The sequence below is a fragment of the Arvicanthis niloticus genome, chromosome 9, assembly GCF_011762505.2.
Source record: "Arvicanthis niloticus isolate mArvNil1 chromosome 9, mArvNil1.pat.X, whole genome shotgun sequence".
Classification (NCBI taxonomy): Eukaryota; Metazoa; Chordata; class Mammalia; order Rodentia; family Muridae; genus Arvicanthis; species Arvicanthis niloticus.
Window position 1 is genome coordinate 24,915,555 of NC_047666.1, and position 15,603 is coordinate 24,931,157.

Genomic DNA, 15,603 nt, shown 5'->3' on the forward strand with positions numbered 1-15,603 from the left:
AAGGAAACAGTAACATTTTCTCCCACCTAGAAGTTAAAACACTGCTTAGTTTTTCCCATCTCAATAAGCCCCCGTGGGAGCATGATGACAAAAGGACCTTTGTTAACAGGAGTATGTGAGTAAGCCTGGGCTGCAGTGCACAGGCTCTGCCCTTGGCTTCAGTCTGTGCTCAGTTTCCCCATCTGTAAAATGGGGCTGAAGTAGCACAGTGCCAGCACTCTGTAAGGATTGGCCACTGTTACTACTTGAGTGGCTGTTTACTAATCTGACCATCAGGGCACGTGGAGTTGCCAGCAAGCAATGAGAACCAGAAGGCTTCCTGGGCCTCTCCCCGCAGACAAATGCTGCATCCAGCATAGAAAGGACCACTGGGAGAAGGAGATCTGCATTGTTCCTGAAAGAAAAGCCACTGCAGCTAAGGTTTAGCTGAAGATGAAAGACTTGGGGACATGACATGAAAGTGCCTCTATCACCAGGCTCCACCTAACCAGTCACACACGATGTCAGCTCTGAGCCTTCTTCCCCAACTCCAGGTCTATTGCCACCCAGGAACCAGTAGTCAATGGACCGCATCTGCCACCTCCTATTTGGACCCAAGACCCTGCAATGGCCTCTGGGATTCCTGGTGTGGCATTTGTGGCCCCTGGTGACCACTGCCGCCCTCTACTGTCACCGTCAACATTACTCTCTACATGGCAGACACACTTCTGACAGCATCCAGAATCTGTTCCCATCTTTCTGCATGCCTCTGTATCCACTATGTCCTCTCTCTGGGACATCCAGCCCTGCCTTCTGTTGGCTTCCTCCATCTGTCCCATGTGTCAGCCCTGTGACTGAGTTAGACACCTCAGGGTCAGCACCACCAGGGCTCTGCCCGCCTCAGTGCTCTCCACTCACCCTCCCATCATTCTGAAAGCTATATAGAGCTACAACCCCGGTTCCTGCAAAATGTCTGGCCCATCACAGACCTTGTAGAAGGAGTCAGGAGCCTGCCTGATCTCTCCCTTTACAGTGATAGTGATGGCCAGCCCAGAAGCTTCCACACGAACTCCAGAACAAAAACACAAAGAAGACAGAGAGAGGTTTCCTTTGTTAAAAGACAGCAAACTGTTAGGTTTTCAAAAATAACTTAAGACGGGATTTCTTTTTTATTCTAAGCAAGAGCCCCAGACATTGCCAAATCTATTTAGGGAGGGCCCAGAGAGGCCTCTCACCCCAACGATCCTGGACCCAGCATTTGGCTTCATTTGGGGGAATGCCTGATTGGTGAAGGGATGTTGGTGGCCAAGGCCAAGGGTTCTTCTGAAAGAGAGGCAGGGCTCTGCAGACCCCATAGAGGAGGCTGCACCTCAGCTCAGCTTAGTCTCTGGGACCGGCTCTCAGCCCATCAGGCGCCATCTAGCCACCTGCTTGTAGGGACTCGTTTTAATTAATGCCAGAACTGGGCCAACCACTGGGGCCGTGACACTTGTTTGCAGGTCATCTGCTCCTAACAGGCTCGCCCTGGGAGGGGGTTTGTCTCTAATTGAAGCCGCAATCAGTTAATGAGGCCGCAGGGCCTGGGGTTCCAGAGAACAAGGGAGAGGAAAATAAAATCAAGCCTCTGTCTTTGGCAGTTTTGTGATTTATACACACAAAAGAAAAGAAAGCAAGCTGCCGATTTTCCAAGTCAGGAACTCCACTCCATCTGCCCGAGTGAGCCCCTCGCTGTATGAAGTCGTCAGGCAGAGGGGCATGCCACTGCTAAGGCTCAGGCTCCTGGAGAGGAGAGGAGGAGCCTCAAGGCCAGCGATCAATCAGCCGCCTAATTAATAGGTATTTATGGCACAGGGCTCTGTGGTTCCCTCTGTGCGGTATGAGACAGATGCCTGTCCCTAGCTAACTTGTAATCCAACTGGGGACAATGAGAGGACAGGGTGTGACTGAGTGTAGGAAGAACGAGAATTTTCTGGGACTTAGGTCAAGAAAAATCTCCTCTGGGGGAGGATCTGGAACCAAGCAAAGAAGAGGAGGCAGAGGGTGTCCCCACAGTGCAAGCCCCACGTTCCAAGTAACCACTGGCTTCTGTGTCCCTCCACCAAGCTATCTGAGGGAGGTACAGGCCTGCAAAGTATTGGGATGGAATGGATGGGACCCACCATTGGCAGCTCCTCAGGGCTGGAACTCAGAAAGGCCAGAGTTTTCATAAGTTGAGTTCCTGAGCCACATGCTCAGTGGGAAGGCACCAAGGCCATGACCTTTTCACTCAAGCCCTTCCCAGTGCTGCCCCCTCCTCCCAGACCCGTCTACTTCACCAGAGCATCTCTAGGAAGGGAACAGCTGTTGAAGCAGCTGAGCCAGGGAGCCTCTGAACTCCTCTTGCATTACAGAGCAAGAGGGTGGTGAGGGAGCCCTCTCCCCTCTCAGGAGCCCAGGCCTCAGACCAGCAGAGTCAGGCCGCCCCAATTTATCTGAGTCTCAAACCAAGTTCCTTTCAGGATTGCAAGTCTACCAGGCAGATTTGCAGCTTCTCCACAGTGCGCCATCTACACAGGTCTGACTGCATATGGCTTCTAACTGGCAGCAAGGCATTCAGGGAATGAACAAGATCCCAGGCACAAAAAGGGATGTCCCACTTTCACTTGGAGGTGGCTTGCTCTACGTGGGAGTAAAATAAAAGGGGCTGCTTGAGGACAGCCCCAGAGCTCTACTTTAGAGGGACAGCAGTAGCAATGACAGGGTAGGATGGCTTATCTCCCAGTGTGTACAATTATGGTTTGTGACAGAAGAGATAAGGAAAGGGGTGTTATCAAAAGATTCGTATATGTGAATTCTTTCATTGTGTTGTGTTTTCTTTCTTTTCAAATTTTTTTAGTGTGTGTGTGTGTGTGTGTGTGTGTGTGTGTGTTTTGCCTGCATGTATGTGCACCATGTATGTGCAGCACCTGCAGAGGCCAGAAGAGGGCATCAGATCCCCCAGAACTGGAGTTATAGATTATTGTGAGCCCCCCACATGGGCAATGGGAACCAAACCCAGATCCTCTGGAAGAGCAGCCAGTGCTTTTGACTATCAAGCCATCATTTTTTTGTTTGTTTGTTTGTTTTGTTTTGTTAAGACTGGGTCTCATGTAGCCTAGGCTGGCCTCAAACTCATTATATACCTGAGGATGACTTTGAGCTTCTGATCCTCCTGCCTCCACCCTAAGTGCTCTGTGCAAGTTTGGACCACCAGGACCTATTTTATGTGGTGCTGGAGATTAAAATCAGAGCTCTGTGCATGTTAGACAAGCCCTCCAGCCGACCTGCATTCCCAGCCCTGATGTGAACTCTTCCTTTGCCTAACAAAGCATTCGTTGTGTGACAGAGGTGACCGTTGGAAAAGGCACTTTGCCCTCAGGAGTCGGCTCCATCGGAGATCCAGAAAGTGCCACACATTCAAGGTTGGGGTGGACATTAGACAGGGGCTCAGAGGCCTGATTCTTTCCTCCAGCTGTGGCCCACACCCTCTCTGCCGTGGGCTTGCTGCCCCCACCTGAGACCATCAGTCCCACTTTTATTCGCGCAATTTGCAAGTTCCTGTAACTAATTCCAGCTTTATTCTTGCAGGACTGCGAAGGCTCAACTTGAAGAGCTTTCTAAACCTTCCGGGGAGGCTGGCCAAGTGACCCTCCAACCAAGCCTGAAGAGGCTGCGTAGAGGTGGTTCTATCCCCAGCTCACGGAAGCCAACAGCCTTCTCTAAGAGCCAAGACCAAGAAAACCACACAGTCTTTACTCAAGGAACATCAAGCTGCAGATGGTTGCTGTCCAAGGACCCCTAAATCAGTCAGGGAGAGGAAATTCATGAGTCTGCACCCAGGAAGTTTAGTAGCAGTGAATCCCAACTGTAGACAGCCATAGACTGTGCACCAGAGGCTGCTCTGAGGAAAATGATACAGCGGGAGACAAATAGTAGCTGCTCTAAAGAGTGCTGGGTGCAGGGACAGACGACAGACAGGGGCAGATGGCCTGCCCCCCCTGCCCTGAACTCCACACCTCCATCCCCAACACCTTGGAGTACCAATTTGTGTTCTTCTAACAGCCTCTTCCCTGCCTAGAAAACATCGGGGCATCCCCTTGCAGACCCCATTCCCCACACGCTGGCCTACCCTGGAGCAAGGTAGGAGTTACTCACAGCGATGGAGACAGCACTGATGACGGCTCCCAGGTAACCCTGGATGAACTTGGATGCAGGTGAAGGCTGGAAGACAGGCAGAAAGGTAGACACACTGGTGTCCAAAGCTTCCATGTTCTGCTTTGGCGAGCAAGGAGCAGTCTCTTGGGAAGCCAAAGGGGCAGGTCTCCCTCAGCAACCTTTAAAGCAGACTATACAAGGCAGGGGCAGGAATTGCTGGGCCCCTTTACTCCTGCCTTGTTCTTAAAAGATCTGAGCAGACACTGCTGGCTGGAGGTGGGAAACAGCAGGGCCTCTTACAGGTTCTTTATGTCCAAGCTGTTCAGGGTATCATCTAGGAAGGCCATGTTGTGAGCAAGTATTTCAGCCTGACACACCATCTATGTGGGATAGCACTGTCTCACCAACTACAGTCTAGCTGGCTCTTAGAGCCCCCTCAGCCCAGGACTCAGGGGGCTTCACTGTCAGTATGTTACTGTTGTCCAATAGTTCCACAGAACAAAAGACCTCAAGTCCCAACATTAAGAAAGAAAGAAAGAAAGAAAGAAAGAAAGAAAGAAAGAAAGAAAGAAAGAAAGAAGGGAGGGAGGGAGGGAGGGAGGGAGGGAAGAAAGAAAGAAAGAAAGAAAGAAAGAAAGGAAGGAAGAAAGAAAGACAGACAGACTGAAGAACCTATCTCTGCTACAATTGCAGTTTGGAGATAGCTGGTTTAAGGTTACAGGAAAACAACTGAGTGGAGCCGTATTGGTGAATCCTGCCAGAGAGTCTGGATACGCAGAGTTAGATGAAGGGGCATCCTTAGAGTCTCTGGTCCTTCAAGTTCCTACTGCAAAGGCCAGCTCCTAAGTCTGCTCTCTTTGCCACTTTGGAAAATATTAAGAACAACCCCTCAAAGGGGAACCCAGATTCTTCTGGATGTAAGAATGGACCAGAAGGTGGCCTTGTCACAGGTCAGCTTGTGTGATCAGTAACCTAGGAGCTGAGGACACTGAGCTGGCTTCTGGGTGAGCTTAGGGGACCTCAGTCCTCAGGATGCTGATACCTTCTGGATCCAGTATTTGAGTGCACCAGCTTCTCTAGACGAGCCAGGAAGCCAGCAGAATCCATTCCTACAGACCTTTATTTTACCTGCCTCTTGCAGGGCTCTTCCCAAAAGCTTCTGCTGACCCATGCCAAGCAAGCTAAGAGCTGCCTGTCTGTAGGGATGTCAGCATGAGCAAGCACCCAAAGAAGGCAGTGCTTGGCACTAATGTCAGAGTGCTTGGCATGTCATGTCAGAGAGAATGACTAGGCCACTCCCACCTAAACCTGCCACGAGCAGAGAGGGCAGCAGCACTCACCTTGGTAGCATTGCGGTTTGCATAGTTGACACAGGCGTTATGGCTCTGGTTCAGCCACTGAGGGCAACAAGGAAAGAAATGAGGGAAGTAGAGTCACCTCCATGGAAGACCCCACGTCTACTCCAGCCAGAAGTCATGGGAAACTGTTCTGTATGTGTACAGAGATGGGGACACTGGGGTGACTTCTGGGTGAGCTTGGGGTAGGGGGGGATACAGTACTCAAGATGCTGATATCACTTGGCTGCAAGATCTGAATATATGAACTGTCCCAGAAGAATCCAGAAGGTAGAAGAATTCACCTCCTACACAGCCTCCTTGATTTGACCCCTCATTACCTGCCAGAAGCTCTGTCAGAACCAACAGGTGTTTCTTGCTGGTTAGCAAGACTAGATTTAGGGGAAGCTGGTATCAGAAAGAGGCTATAGGCCTCTGGTCACTGACCATGGGTCAAGCAACCAACAGACAGAATGAGTTGCCACTCACAGGCCACCATGCTGCAGGTGAGGGTACCCGGCCCCTCTTCACTTCCATTTGAAGGTTAAAGGGACAGATACAGAATGGCTGGCATCACACTTAGGTTTTCGAGGCCCTTCAGCAGAATCAAGGTTTTGGTAGTTTATGGGTAAGTGCTAGGGAGAGGAGCACCTGACCCAGGGGCCTGAATGAAGCAGAAGACAATGAGGGGGGTTTCCATGTCAGTGTGTGTGTGTGTGTGTGTGTGTGTGTGTGTGTGTGTGTGTGTGTGTGCGTGTGCACATCTGTTCCTTCAGGAGCCCTCTGCACAGACTCTTACCTGCCAGAAGACAGTGGATGCCAGCGTCTGGTTAGGCAAGAGAAGTCCCACCACCTAGGAAAGAGAGGGGTAGGTTGAGGAGGGCAGGAGAGATGCACAATGCTTTTGTTTTGGTTTTTGAGACGGAGCCTCACTATACTCAGGCTGACCTGCAGTGCACTTTGTAGCTCCAGGCTGGATTTGAAATCATAGCAAACCTCCTGCCTCAGCCTCATGAGTGCTGGTATTACAGGTGTGTAGATCACGACTGCCTCAGCCATTTAGTGGGGTCACAGCTGTGTAGTACCGCCCTGGGAGTTTACAAAGCAAACTGTATGCAGCCATGGACAGGGGGACTGGACCCTTATGGACACCGGGGTGATCTGGTATGCCGATACATGGTGAGATGTAAGAAAGCAATTAAAGTGCAGAATTACATTGCCATGCAATTCTGTTTATATAAAAGAAAAAACATATCTGTCTGCCCAACACGCGCACACACACATGCATGCACGCACACAGCATCTACAGTTAGCAGGGTTAGCTGTGGATTTTTATGAAAGCAATTCCAGACTACCTTCTCATAGTCTTGCGACTTCTGCGTTCTTCTTCTTTTTTTTTTTTAAAAAAAAAAGGCTTAAAAAAAACCATTTATTTTATGTGTATGAGTACACTGTAGCTGTCTTCAGACTCACCAGAAGAGGGCATCAGATCCCATTACAGATGGTTTGAGCCTCTGTGTGGTTTCTGGGAATTGAACTCAGGACCTCTGGAAGAGCAGTCAGTGCTCTTAACCACTGAGACATCTCTCCAGCCCTTCTGCCTTCTTCTTAACAATGGATTTTTATTTATTTCCATAATTGGGGGAGCAATAAAAACAAACAAAACAAACAAAAGGAATCCTCTCCCTCCCCCTCAGGTAGACTAAACACTTTTCCTATAGGATATTTGTGAGAATTAAATAATCTCAAAGTCCTTCGAGGGATTTATACATAGAGTTTTTGGAAATGTGCCTTCACTAAGCCTTCATCAAAAGAAAACTGACATTATTGTTAACTGAACGACTGGGACACAAGAGTTTAATACGTAGTGGTTTCCATGGGAGTTAGACTTGGGGTCATGTGATACAGGCCTAGTTGGTGAGGGTACTATGAAGCTGAGTTCTTAGGGGTACAGCCCTGGTGGAGGAAGTAGGTCTCAGGGACAGCACCGTTAAGGCATGTCCTGTCTCTAGGCATTTCCCCTTGTATACGGTCTCTGTCTCCTGTCCACCATGAGGTGAGCTGCTTTGCTCAACCAGGGATGAGCTCCCTGCCAGTGTTCTGCCTCTTCTCAGGCCTAGAAGCATCAGAACCAAGTGACCATGGACTGAAGCCTCTGAAACTCTGAGCCAAATGGCTTCCCTTCTGCATTGCGCTTTGTTACAAGGTGGGAGGTTAACATACTGAGTGAATGAATGGATAAACACTAAGTATGCCTTTACACCCATTATGCCTCAAACCCAAATAGCACCTGGAATCTAAACTTGCTGGCTACCTTTTATAAAATATTTTATTATTTATTTATGTGTATGTGTTTCTATGCATGGAGGCTGGAAGGGAGCATTGCATGCCCCAGAGCTGAAGCTATAGGAGTTTGTGAATCGCCTGATGTGGGTGCTAGGAACTGAACTGAGGTTCTCTGCCAGAGGAACAAATGCTCTTAACCACTAAGCCAGTGGTTCTCAACCTTCCTGATGCTGCGACCCTTTAATACACTTCCTCATGTTGTGGTGACCCCCAACCATAATATTATTTTTGTTGTTACTTCATAACTGCAATTTTGCAACTGTTATGAACGGTAATGTAAATATCTGTGTTTTTCAATGGTCTGAGGTGACCCCAGTGAAGGGGTCACTCAACCCCAAGGGGGTTACAATCTACAGGTTGAGAGCCACTGCATTAAACCATCTCTAAACACACACACATACATACTTTTAAAAACAGTCTTATGTGTCCTAGGATGGCCTTGTACTTGCTGTGTAGCCGAGGGTGACCTTGAACTTCCTATCCTGTGTCTACCTCCCAAGGGCTGGGACTGCAGGAAACAGAACCATGCTTGGGTGCTGTGGTGGTTTGAATATGCTTGGTCCAAGGGAAGTGGCACTATTAGGAGGTGTTGCCTTGTGGAATAGGTGTGGCCTTGTTGGAGGAAGTGTGTCACCGTGTAGGCGGGCTTTAAGGGCTCCCAGTGCTCAAGCTCCGCCCAGTGTGGAAGAGCGCCTCCTGCTGGCTGCACACAGAGGAGAGCCTCATTCTGGCTGCCTTTGGATCAAGAAGTAGAACTCTCAGTCAGCTCCTGCTCCAGCAGCATGTCTTCCTGGGCACTGCCATGTTTCCCACCATGATGATAATGGACTGAACCTCTGAAACTATAAGCCAGCCCCAGTTAAATGTTGTCCTTTATAAGAGTTGCCTTTATCATGGTGTCTGTTCACAGCAATAAAACCCTGTGACAGGTGCTGAGGATTGAACCCAGGGTTTTGTGTATGCTAAGCAAGCACTGAGCTACATACATCTTCAGCCTTAAGTGTGTGTGTGTGTGTGTGTGTGTGTGTGTGTGTGTGTATGTGTGTATCTGCCTGCCTGTCTGTCTGTCTGTCTGTCTGTCTGACTATGTCTGTGTTTGGTGAGCTACATACATCTCCAGCCTTAAGTGTGTGTGTGTGTGTGTGTGTGTGTGTGTGTGTGTGTGTGTGTGTGTGCGCGCGTGCGTGTCTGTCTGTCTGTCTGTCTGTCTGTCTGTCTGACTGACTATGTCTGTGTTTGGAGGTCAGAGCACAACTTTTAGGAGTCAATTCTCACTTTCCATCTTCTTTTGAGGTGAGCTCTCTCTTGTCCCTGTCCTTGAATTTCATACTCCAGGCCAACTAGCCCATGAGCTCTGAGCTATTCTCCTGCCTCCATTTCCCATCACACTACGGAAATGGTTAGGTCTCCAGCTTTTTACATGGGTTCTGTGGATCCAGACGGGAGGATCTGAGCACGGGTCATCAGGCTTGAGTGGCGTGTGCTTTACCCACTGACTCGTCTCCCTGGCCCTCTGCTCTGCTCTGAGACAGAATCTAACATAGCACAGGCTGGCTGCGTCCTTCCTATGCAGTTGAGAATGATCTTCAATCCGTAATCCTCCTGCCTCTACTTCACACATTCTGGGCTTACCAGCCTGCACCACCATGCCTGGCTGATCTTGACTTGGGCATCAAGGGCTTGTGTGAGTCTCTTAAGTTTACCTTTAGAGTGTTTGTGTGCAAAACAACGTTTACCAAGTGCAGCTACATATGGGGAAATGTGCACAGCCATCCACATATTGACTTATTATTCCTGTAGATAAAATGGCTCTTTGGCAAGAATTTCCGCAAGGAACAAGTATAAACATTCAATACTATGCAGTAAATCAAATTCTAGACATCCTCAACAGCATCAGTAAATCATGTTTTAAACATTAAAATGTTTTAAAACAGCGTGCACACACACACGCATTTATATTTATTGGCCCATATCAGTTTGAATAAAATTACAGAATGTAAAGCCATTCCTCAGCAGCTACGTGAAGAATTTTTTTCTTCCAGAATGAAGTATCTACTGATTCTCTTGTGCAGTGGCCACTTAGGACAACGAGGATTGTCCAGTTAGGAGAGCTTGGGCCTCAACTGCAGCTGTAGCCTTGTGCTCTTGAATTCTTGATTCCTTCTGGAGCTGGACTTTTCTATCCTATAAGAAGAAGGATTGACCCTGAAGGTCCTAGCTCAGTTCCACGTGCCCCCACCCCAGTGTGTGTTGTGTCTGGGTGTGTGTATGGGATAATATCTATGTACACACATGTGGAGAGCAGAGGGAGACTGTAGAATGTGCTCCTCAGTCACCCTCCGTCTATATTCATTATTTTCAATGTACATGCACTGGTGTTTTGCTTATACGTATGTCTGTACATCACTTATGTTCAGCATCTAGGGATACCAGAAAAGGTTGTTGGATCTCTGGGACTGGAGTTACAGATGGTTGTGAGTTGCCATGTGGCAGGAACCTAACCCAAGTCCTCTGATAGAGCAGCCAATGTGTTTAACCACTGGGCCATCTCTCTAGCCCTGCTGCCTTTATGCTTTGAGACAGGCTCTCACTGAGACTGAAGCTCTGGCTGGCTAACATGCTTAAGGGGTCCACCTGTCTCCACACTCCTCCTCCTCCACCATGGCAGGGTTACAGACACACAGCACTGTGCCTGGATTTTTCCATGGGTTCTGGGGATTCAAACTCTGGTCCTCATGCTTGTGTAGTAGTCATTTGCAAATTTAGCCACCTACACTCTCCTCAGCTCAGTTTAAAAATCTATTCTCCAATTGTCTGGAGAGGTAACCTCCTTCTCTCTGAGGTGCCTATATAGTGAAGACTCCTAAGGGACCCAGGCACTTTTCCTTCTTGAAGCTCTGGCCAGAGCAAAGAGAAGCTGAACTTAGAGTGACTGAGGGAAAGGAGGGAGTGTCACATATTTACACACAAGCACATGAATGTTGCCTCTTAAACACTGGAGCAATTCATACTGATCATTTGCAAGTGTTCAGGTCACACATCCTGCCCCCCTCCTGTGGTTTTTACATCATATTGTAAACTATGCAGTATATCCCCACCCCCAAATCCCAACCTTCTGGATAGTGCTTAAGCCACCAAGAATGTCCTCAGACACCATTACCTGGGACTCTGGGTGTCACCAGGCTCCTGCTCTCCAGGATGGTCACTGTACTTTGAATTGTAGTGTCCCTTCACTGAATTGCCTCAGAAACGTCCTGGTTTCTAAGTCAGAGATCTCATGTCCGAGCAACTGGTTTGCATTGTCTTGGGGACCTGGGGCCATTTACCTGTGTCTAACCATTAAGAAGCCTAGGCCAGGGTCAATACAATGGCTCAGTGGGTAAAGTGTTAGCCATCTAAGCCTGACAACCTGACTTCCAGCCCTAGAAGCCACTCTCTGACTCCTCAAAGTTGTTCTCAGATCTCCACACATACATGGTGTTGTGCATGTGCGCCCACACATGCACACACACACACACACACACACACACACTAACAAGAAGAATAAATAAGTAAATAAATAAAATAAAAAGAAGCTCTGGCCAGCTCCCTCTGCCCACGGCTCTCATGGGTACAGACCCCACTGCTCATGCTCTGTGCCCATTCACAGCCTCACCATCTTCCCTCTGCTAACCTTCTTTGGGTACCATTTTATCCCATTGTATGCCTTTTAAAAAAAATGACACAGAATCTTTTCTAGAACAATCCAGACCCCTAAATAAACTTGCACCTAGGCTATGTCAGACATGCTCCCAAGGCACATGACTGACTGGGTTGGATGACCCTTGCTGCCTGCCATGACATTTACCATAACCCTTACAATAATGAGGACCCTATAAAATAGAGACGACCTTCCTATTTGGCTAAGGCTTTGAGATGTGCAGGGAATCTATCCAAGTCTTTCTAGTAAATTCAAGAGTCAGTCTCTCAATCTCCAGCTTGGCACTCTGGTTTTGATTCTAAGGTACTCCTCCAGCTTGTCTCAATGAGCACAAAGGAAGTGGGGGTTCAGTTACCACTCTACCCAGTGGGCGGGGCATAGTAGATAGAGTGTGCTCTAAGGCTTCTGGCAACAGTAGGGGTGGGGAGTGGGCTTAAATGGTATCTGTGATGGTTAATCTTCATTGTCAACTTGACTGATGGAATTTAGGATGGCATACACCTCAGGGTGTTTCACGATAGATTCCACAAAGATTTAACTGAGGTGGGAAGACTCACTCTGGATGTAGGCAGCCCTATCCCATTAACTGGAGTCCTGAACTGAATCAAAAGTAGGAAGCTCACTGAGCACCTGCATTCGTCTGTGCTTCCCGAGAAGTGGGTGTAGCATGGCCACCTCCATTCCAGCTGCTGTGACCTCTCACTGTGAGGGACAGTTTCCTCAAACTACAAGCCGAAACAAATTCTTCCTTACTTAAACTGTGTCTATACAGAAGTTTTGTCACAGTGAAAAGAAAATGAACTGAAACACCTCCTAACCACAAAACACAAAGACCATACAAGACAGGAAAAGCTAGACAGGTCAAAGAGGGGCTCAAGAGTGAGCGAGGCTGATGGATTCTAACATTCAAACAGGGCTTTAGGAAAGCCAAGCTTGACTATTGGCGGATAGAAGTCGACTTCTGCTAAGGGAGACTTGTGTGCATGAGTGCACGCATGTCTGTGTGTGTTTGTGTATGTGTGACAGGAGCTAGGCAGCCGAGGCAGCGGGACAACAGAGACACTGGCCTGACTGCGAAGAATGTCCCAGAAATTCAAAAGACAATCTAGAGAGGATGAGGATAGAAGACCATGGCCACCAGAGAGCCCGCTGGGTCCCTGTGGCCAGGCGGGGCCTAGAGCACATGGCGCCAGCCTCGTTCCCTATTAGGCAAAGCACTGCACCATCTGTATAGTCCCAGGAGCAGGAGCAGGCGTTTTATAACTTCCTTTTCTTTTTCAGTCTACATTAAAAATAAATGTTCCCTTCAGCTCTCAGATGTATATCTCTAGTGCAACCTGCCCACATTCCCTCCTGCTGCCCTTTCCAGAACACGGCAGGGGAAGGGAAGGAAGAGATGGAGAGAGGGAGCCAGTCCACCCGGCTGATGCCAGTGGATCACACCTCTTCCAAGAGGGAAGCGCGGCAGGCATGGCCACACATGGTGGAGAGTGCCCAGAATGCATGGGGACCAGGGAAAATGGAAGTGGAGGAAATGGGAGCCAACAGCCAGGCTTGCTTCCCGCCCCCACCCTCCCGCGCCGCAGGACCTTGGCCAAATCACACATCCCCTCTTTGCATTTATAGTTCATGCAGTGGCTGGAGTCCTCTCTGCGGCTCCAGCCCTCTGGTGGCTGTCCTCTCTGCACAACTCTCTGCACCTCCCATCATGTGTCCTAATGTGGACCTAGTGGTCATCAGACTCTGGGGCCAAGACTGACCCAGGTTAAGTTCCTTGAGTTCTTCCCCCGTGTCTTCACCTGTTAAATAAAAGACCGCCCTGGCATCTCTCAGGAGCCATATCTCCTAGAGTGGCACAGGCAGAATCTGGCTCAGTGTCTGGCACACGTGCCAGGATGTCAGGTAGTAGTGTCATCTCTCCTCCAGTCTGGTTTCTCTTTCAGTCTTGCCTGCACACACACACACACACACACACACACACACCCTTTCTTTGAGCCCCACAGCCTGCACCTTACAATTGAGCATCATCTTAAAGCATACATCTTTGTGTGAGTATGTATGTGTTCGCATATGTGTTCACGTGTGTGCACATGTATGTACAAGCCTCTGGAGGCTGAGAGGAGCAGGGGTCAGCCAGACTCAGCAGACCACAGATACACAACAAGGATCAGAAGTTCCTCCAGAGGTCGACCCCAGCTAACTGTGAGTTCCTAGGAATGTGTGAGGAGTGCTGATGACTGGGTCATGGCTCCGCTGCAGCCTTCAGGAAGGGCTCTATGCTGGTAGTGTGATGCATCTCCATCTTCACTCATGTCGTTGTCTCCCAAGCAACTCTACTCAGCACCCCACCCACCTGGGCTCTGGGGCTGAGAGGGACCATTTGTGCTGCTCTACGGACAGAGTAGAGACTGTATTCCATCCCACCTGGAAGATGCTTCAAAGGAGAACTCACAGTTTATTCCACCTCTCCTTTAGTGTCCTAACTGCTGTAGACAGATATTGTTTTTCTGAGGGTTTTGTTTAGCTGGTTGCTTTTTGTTTGGTTTGGTTTTTCAAGACAGGGTCTCTCTGTGCAGCCCCTAGCTATCTTGGAACTCACTCTATAGACCAAGCTAGCCTCAAACTTAGAGAGATCCACCTGCCTTCTGCCTCCCAAGTGCTGGGATTAAAGGCATGTGCCACCACCGCCTGGCTGACAAGTTATTTTTTAAAAAACTTATTTGCATTTGTATTTATGTGTATGTGTGTGGGTATGTGCACATGAGTGCAGGTGCCCACAGAGGCTAGACATAAAGGCTTTGGGTCCTCTGGAGATTGAGTTAAAGGCAGTTGTGAGCTGACCAGTGTGGGTGATGGGAACTGAACTCAGGTTCCCTGGACAACCAGCCAGTGTTGGCTGTTAGCCAGTGAGTCATCTCCTGAGCCCAAACAAGTCCTAATCTGTGAAAACAACACCTTGAATATCCCAGTCTTCTGGCCAGGAGTGTTACCTGAGCTGCTGAAGTCGGGGGTGGAGGAGAGCACAGGCCATGCAAGGCACCAATAACTGGCCTGGGGGAGGGGGAACCTGAGCAGCCCCTAAGCCTTGCTCTTTCCCACATTACTCTCAGATGAGGACTTTGTATAGTGCTCATAACATATACATACATACATACATACATACATACATACATACATACATACATGAATGTACACATATGTGTACATATATACACTATATATATACACGTGTGTGTGTGTGTGTGTGTGTGTGTGTGTGTGTGTGTGTGTGTGTAGGGGGCTGGAAAGATATCTCAGTGGTTAAGCACACTTGTCCTTGCGGAAGACCTGCCTTCAGTTCCCAGAACCTGCGTGATGGCTCACAACTCCCTGTAACTCCAGTTATAGGGATCTGACACCCTCTTCGGACTTCCATAGGCAATGCATGCATGCATACACATGCAGGTAAAACATAGACATAAACATAAGAATAAACCAACCTAAGGGGGGCACTAGGGAGATGGCTCTGTTAGTAAATGGCTCACTGTACAAGCATGGGGACCTGGGTTTGACCCCTGACCCCCAGCACTAAATAAATGTCGGATACATCAGCTTGTGCTTGTCATCCCGTCGTTGAGGAGGAGACAGGAGAAGTCTAGGGGGCTCGATGGCCAGCCAGTCTAGACAACTGGTGAGCTTCAGGTTCAGAAAAAGTCCCAGGGTAAAGTGGAAAACAAGGGAGACAGATAATGTCGACCTCTGGCCTCTGAACATGTCTGTACACCAACACATGCATGTGTATACACACACACAGACACACATCTATTGGGGGGGGGGGTGTGAAACATTTTTGAGCTTCACCACAGGGTACCACCAAATTATCCCAAATGACAAGAAAATGATAGGAACAACTCTCCTCCACCGTCCTCCCAGCCTCCACTTAGCTCAGCATTCATCCCATTACTCTGCTCTCCAGTCAGGTTGAGGTTCAGTTCCTTTGCAGGTTCCCATCACCCTCTCCTTCTTCCTTACGTCGCCTCAGCTGGCTCCACGTTTGCACGGTCTAGTTCCCCAGAACTGCCCTCAGCCTTG

The 15,603-nt window shown here is 48.9% G+C and overlaps 1 protein-coding gene across 4 annotated transcripts in view; it reads right to left on the minus strand.

The window, feature by feature from the left end:
* Sfxn5 (sideroflexin 5) overlaps positions 1-15,603 on the minus strand; it is a 120,286-nt gene that overhangs the window by 52,247 nt on the left and 52,436 nt on the right. For all 4 annotated transcript variants that reach the window (XM_034512095.2, XM_034512092.2, XM_076940007.1 and 1 more), the window contains 3 exons: positions 6,286-6,339; positions 5,493-5,549; positions 4,153-4,218 (listed from right to left, as the gene is read on the minus strand). In XM_034512095.2, the coding sequence (XP_034367986.1) occupies positions 4,153-4,218; positions 5,493-5,549; positions 6,286-6,339 (177 nt within the window). The remainder of the gene's footprint in view (positions 1-4,152; positions 4,219-5,492; positions 5,550-6,285; positions 6,340-15,603) is intronic.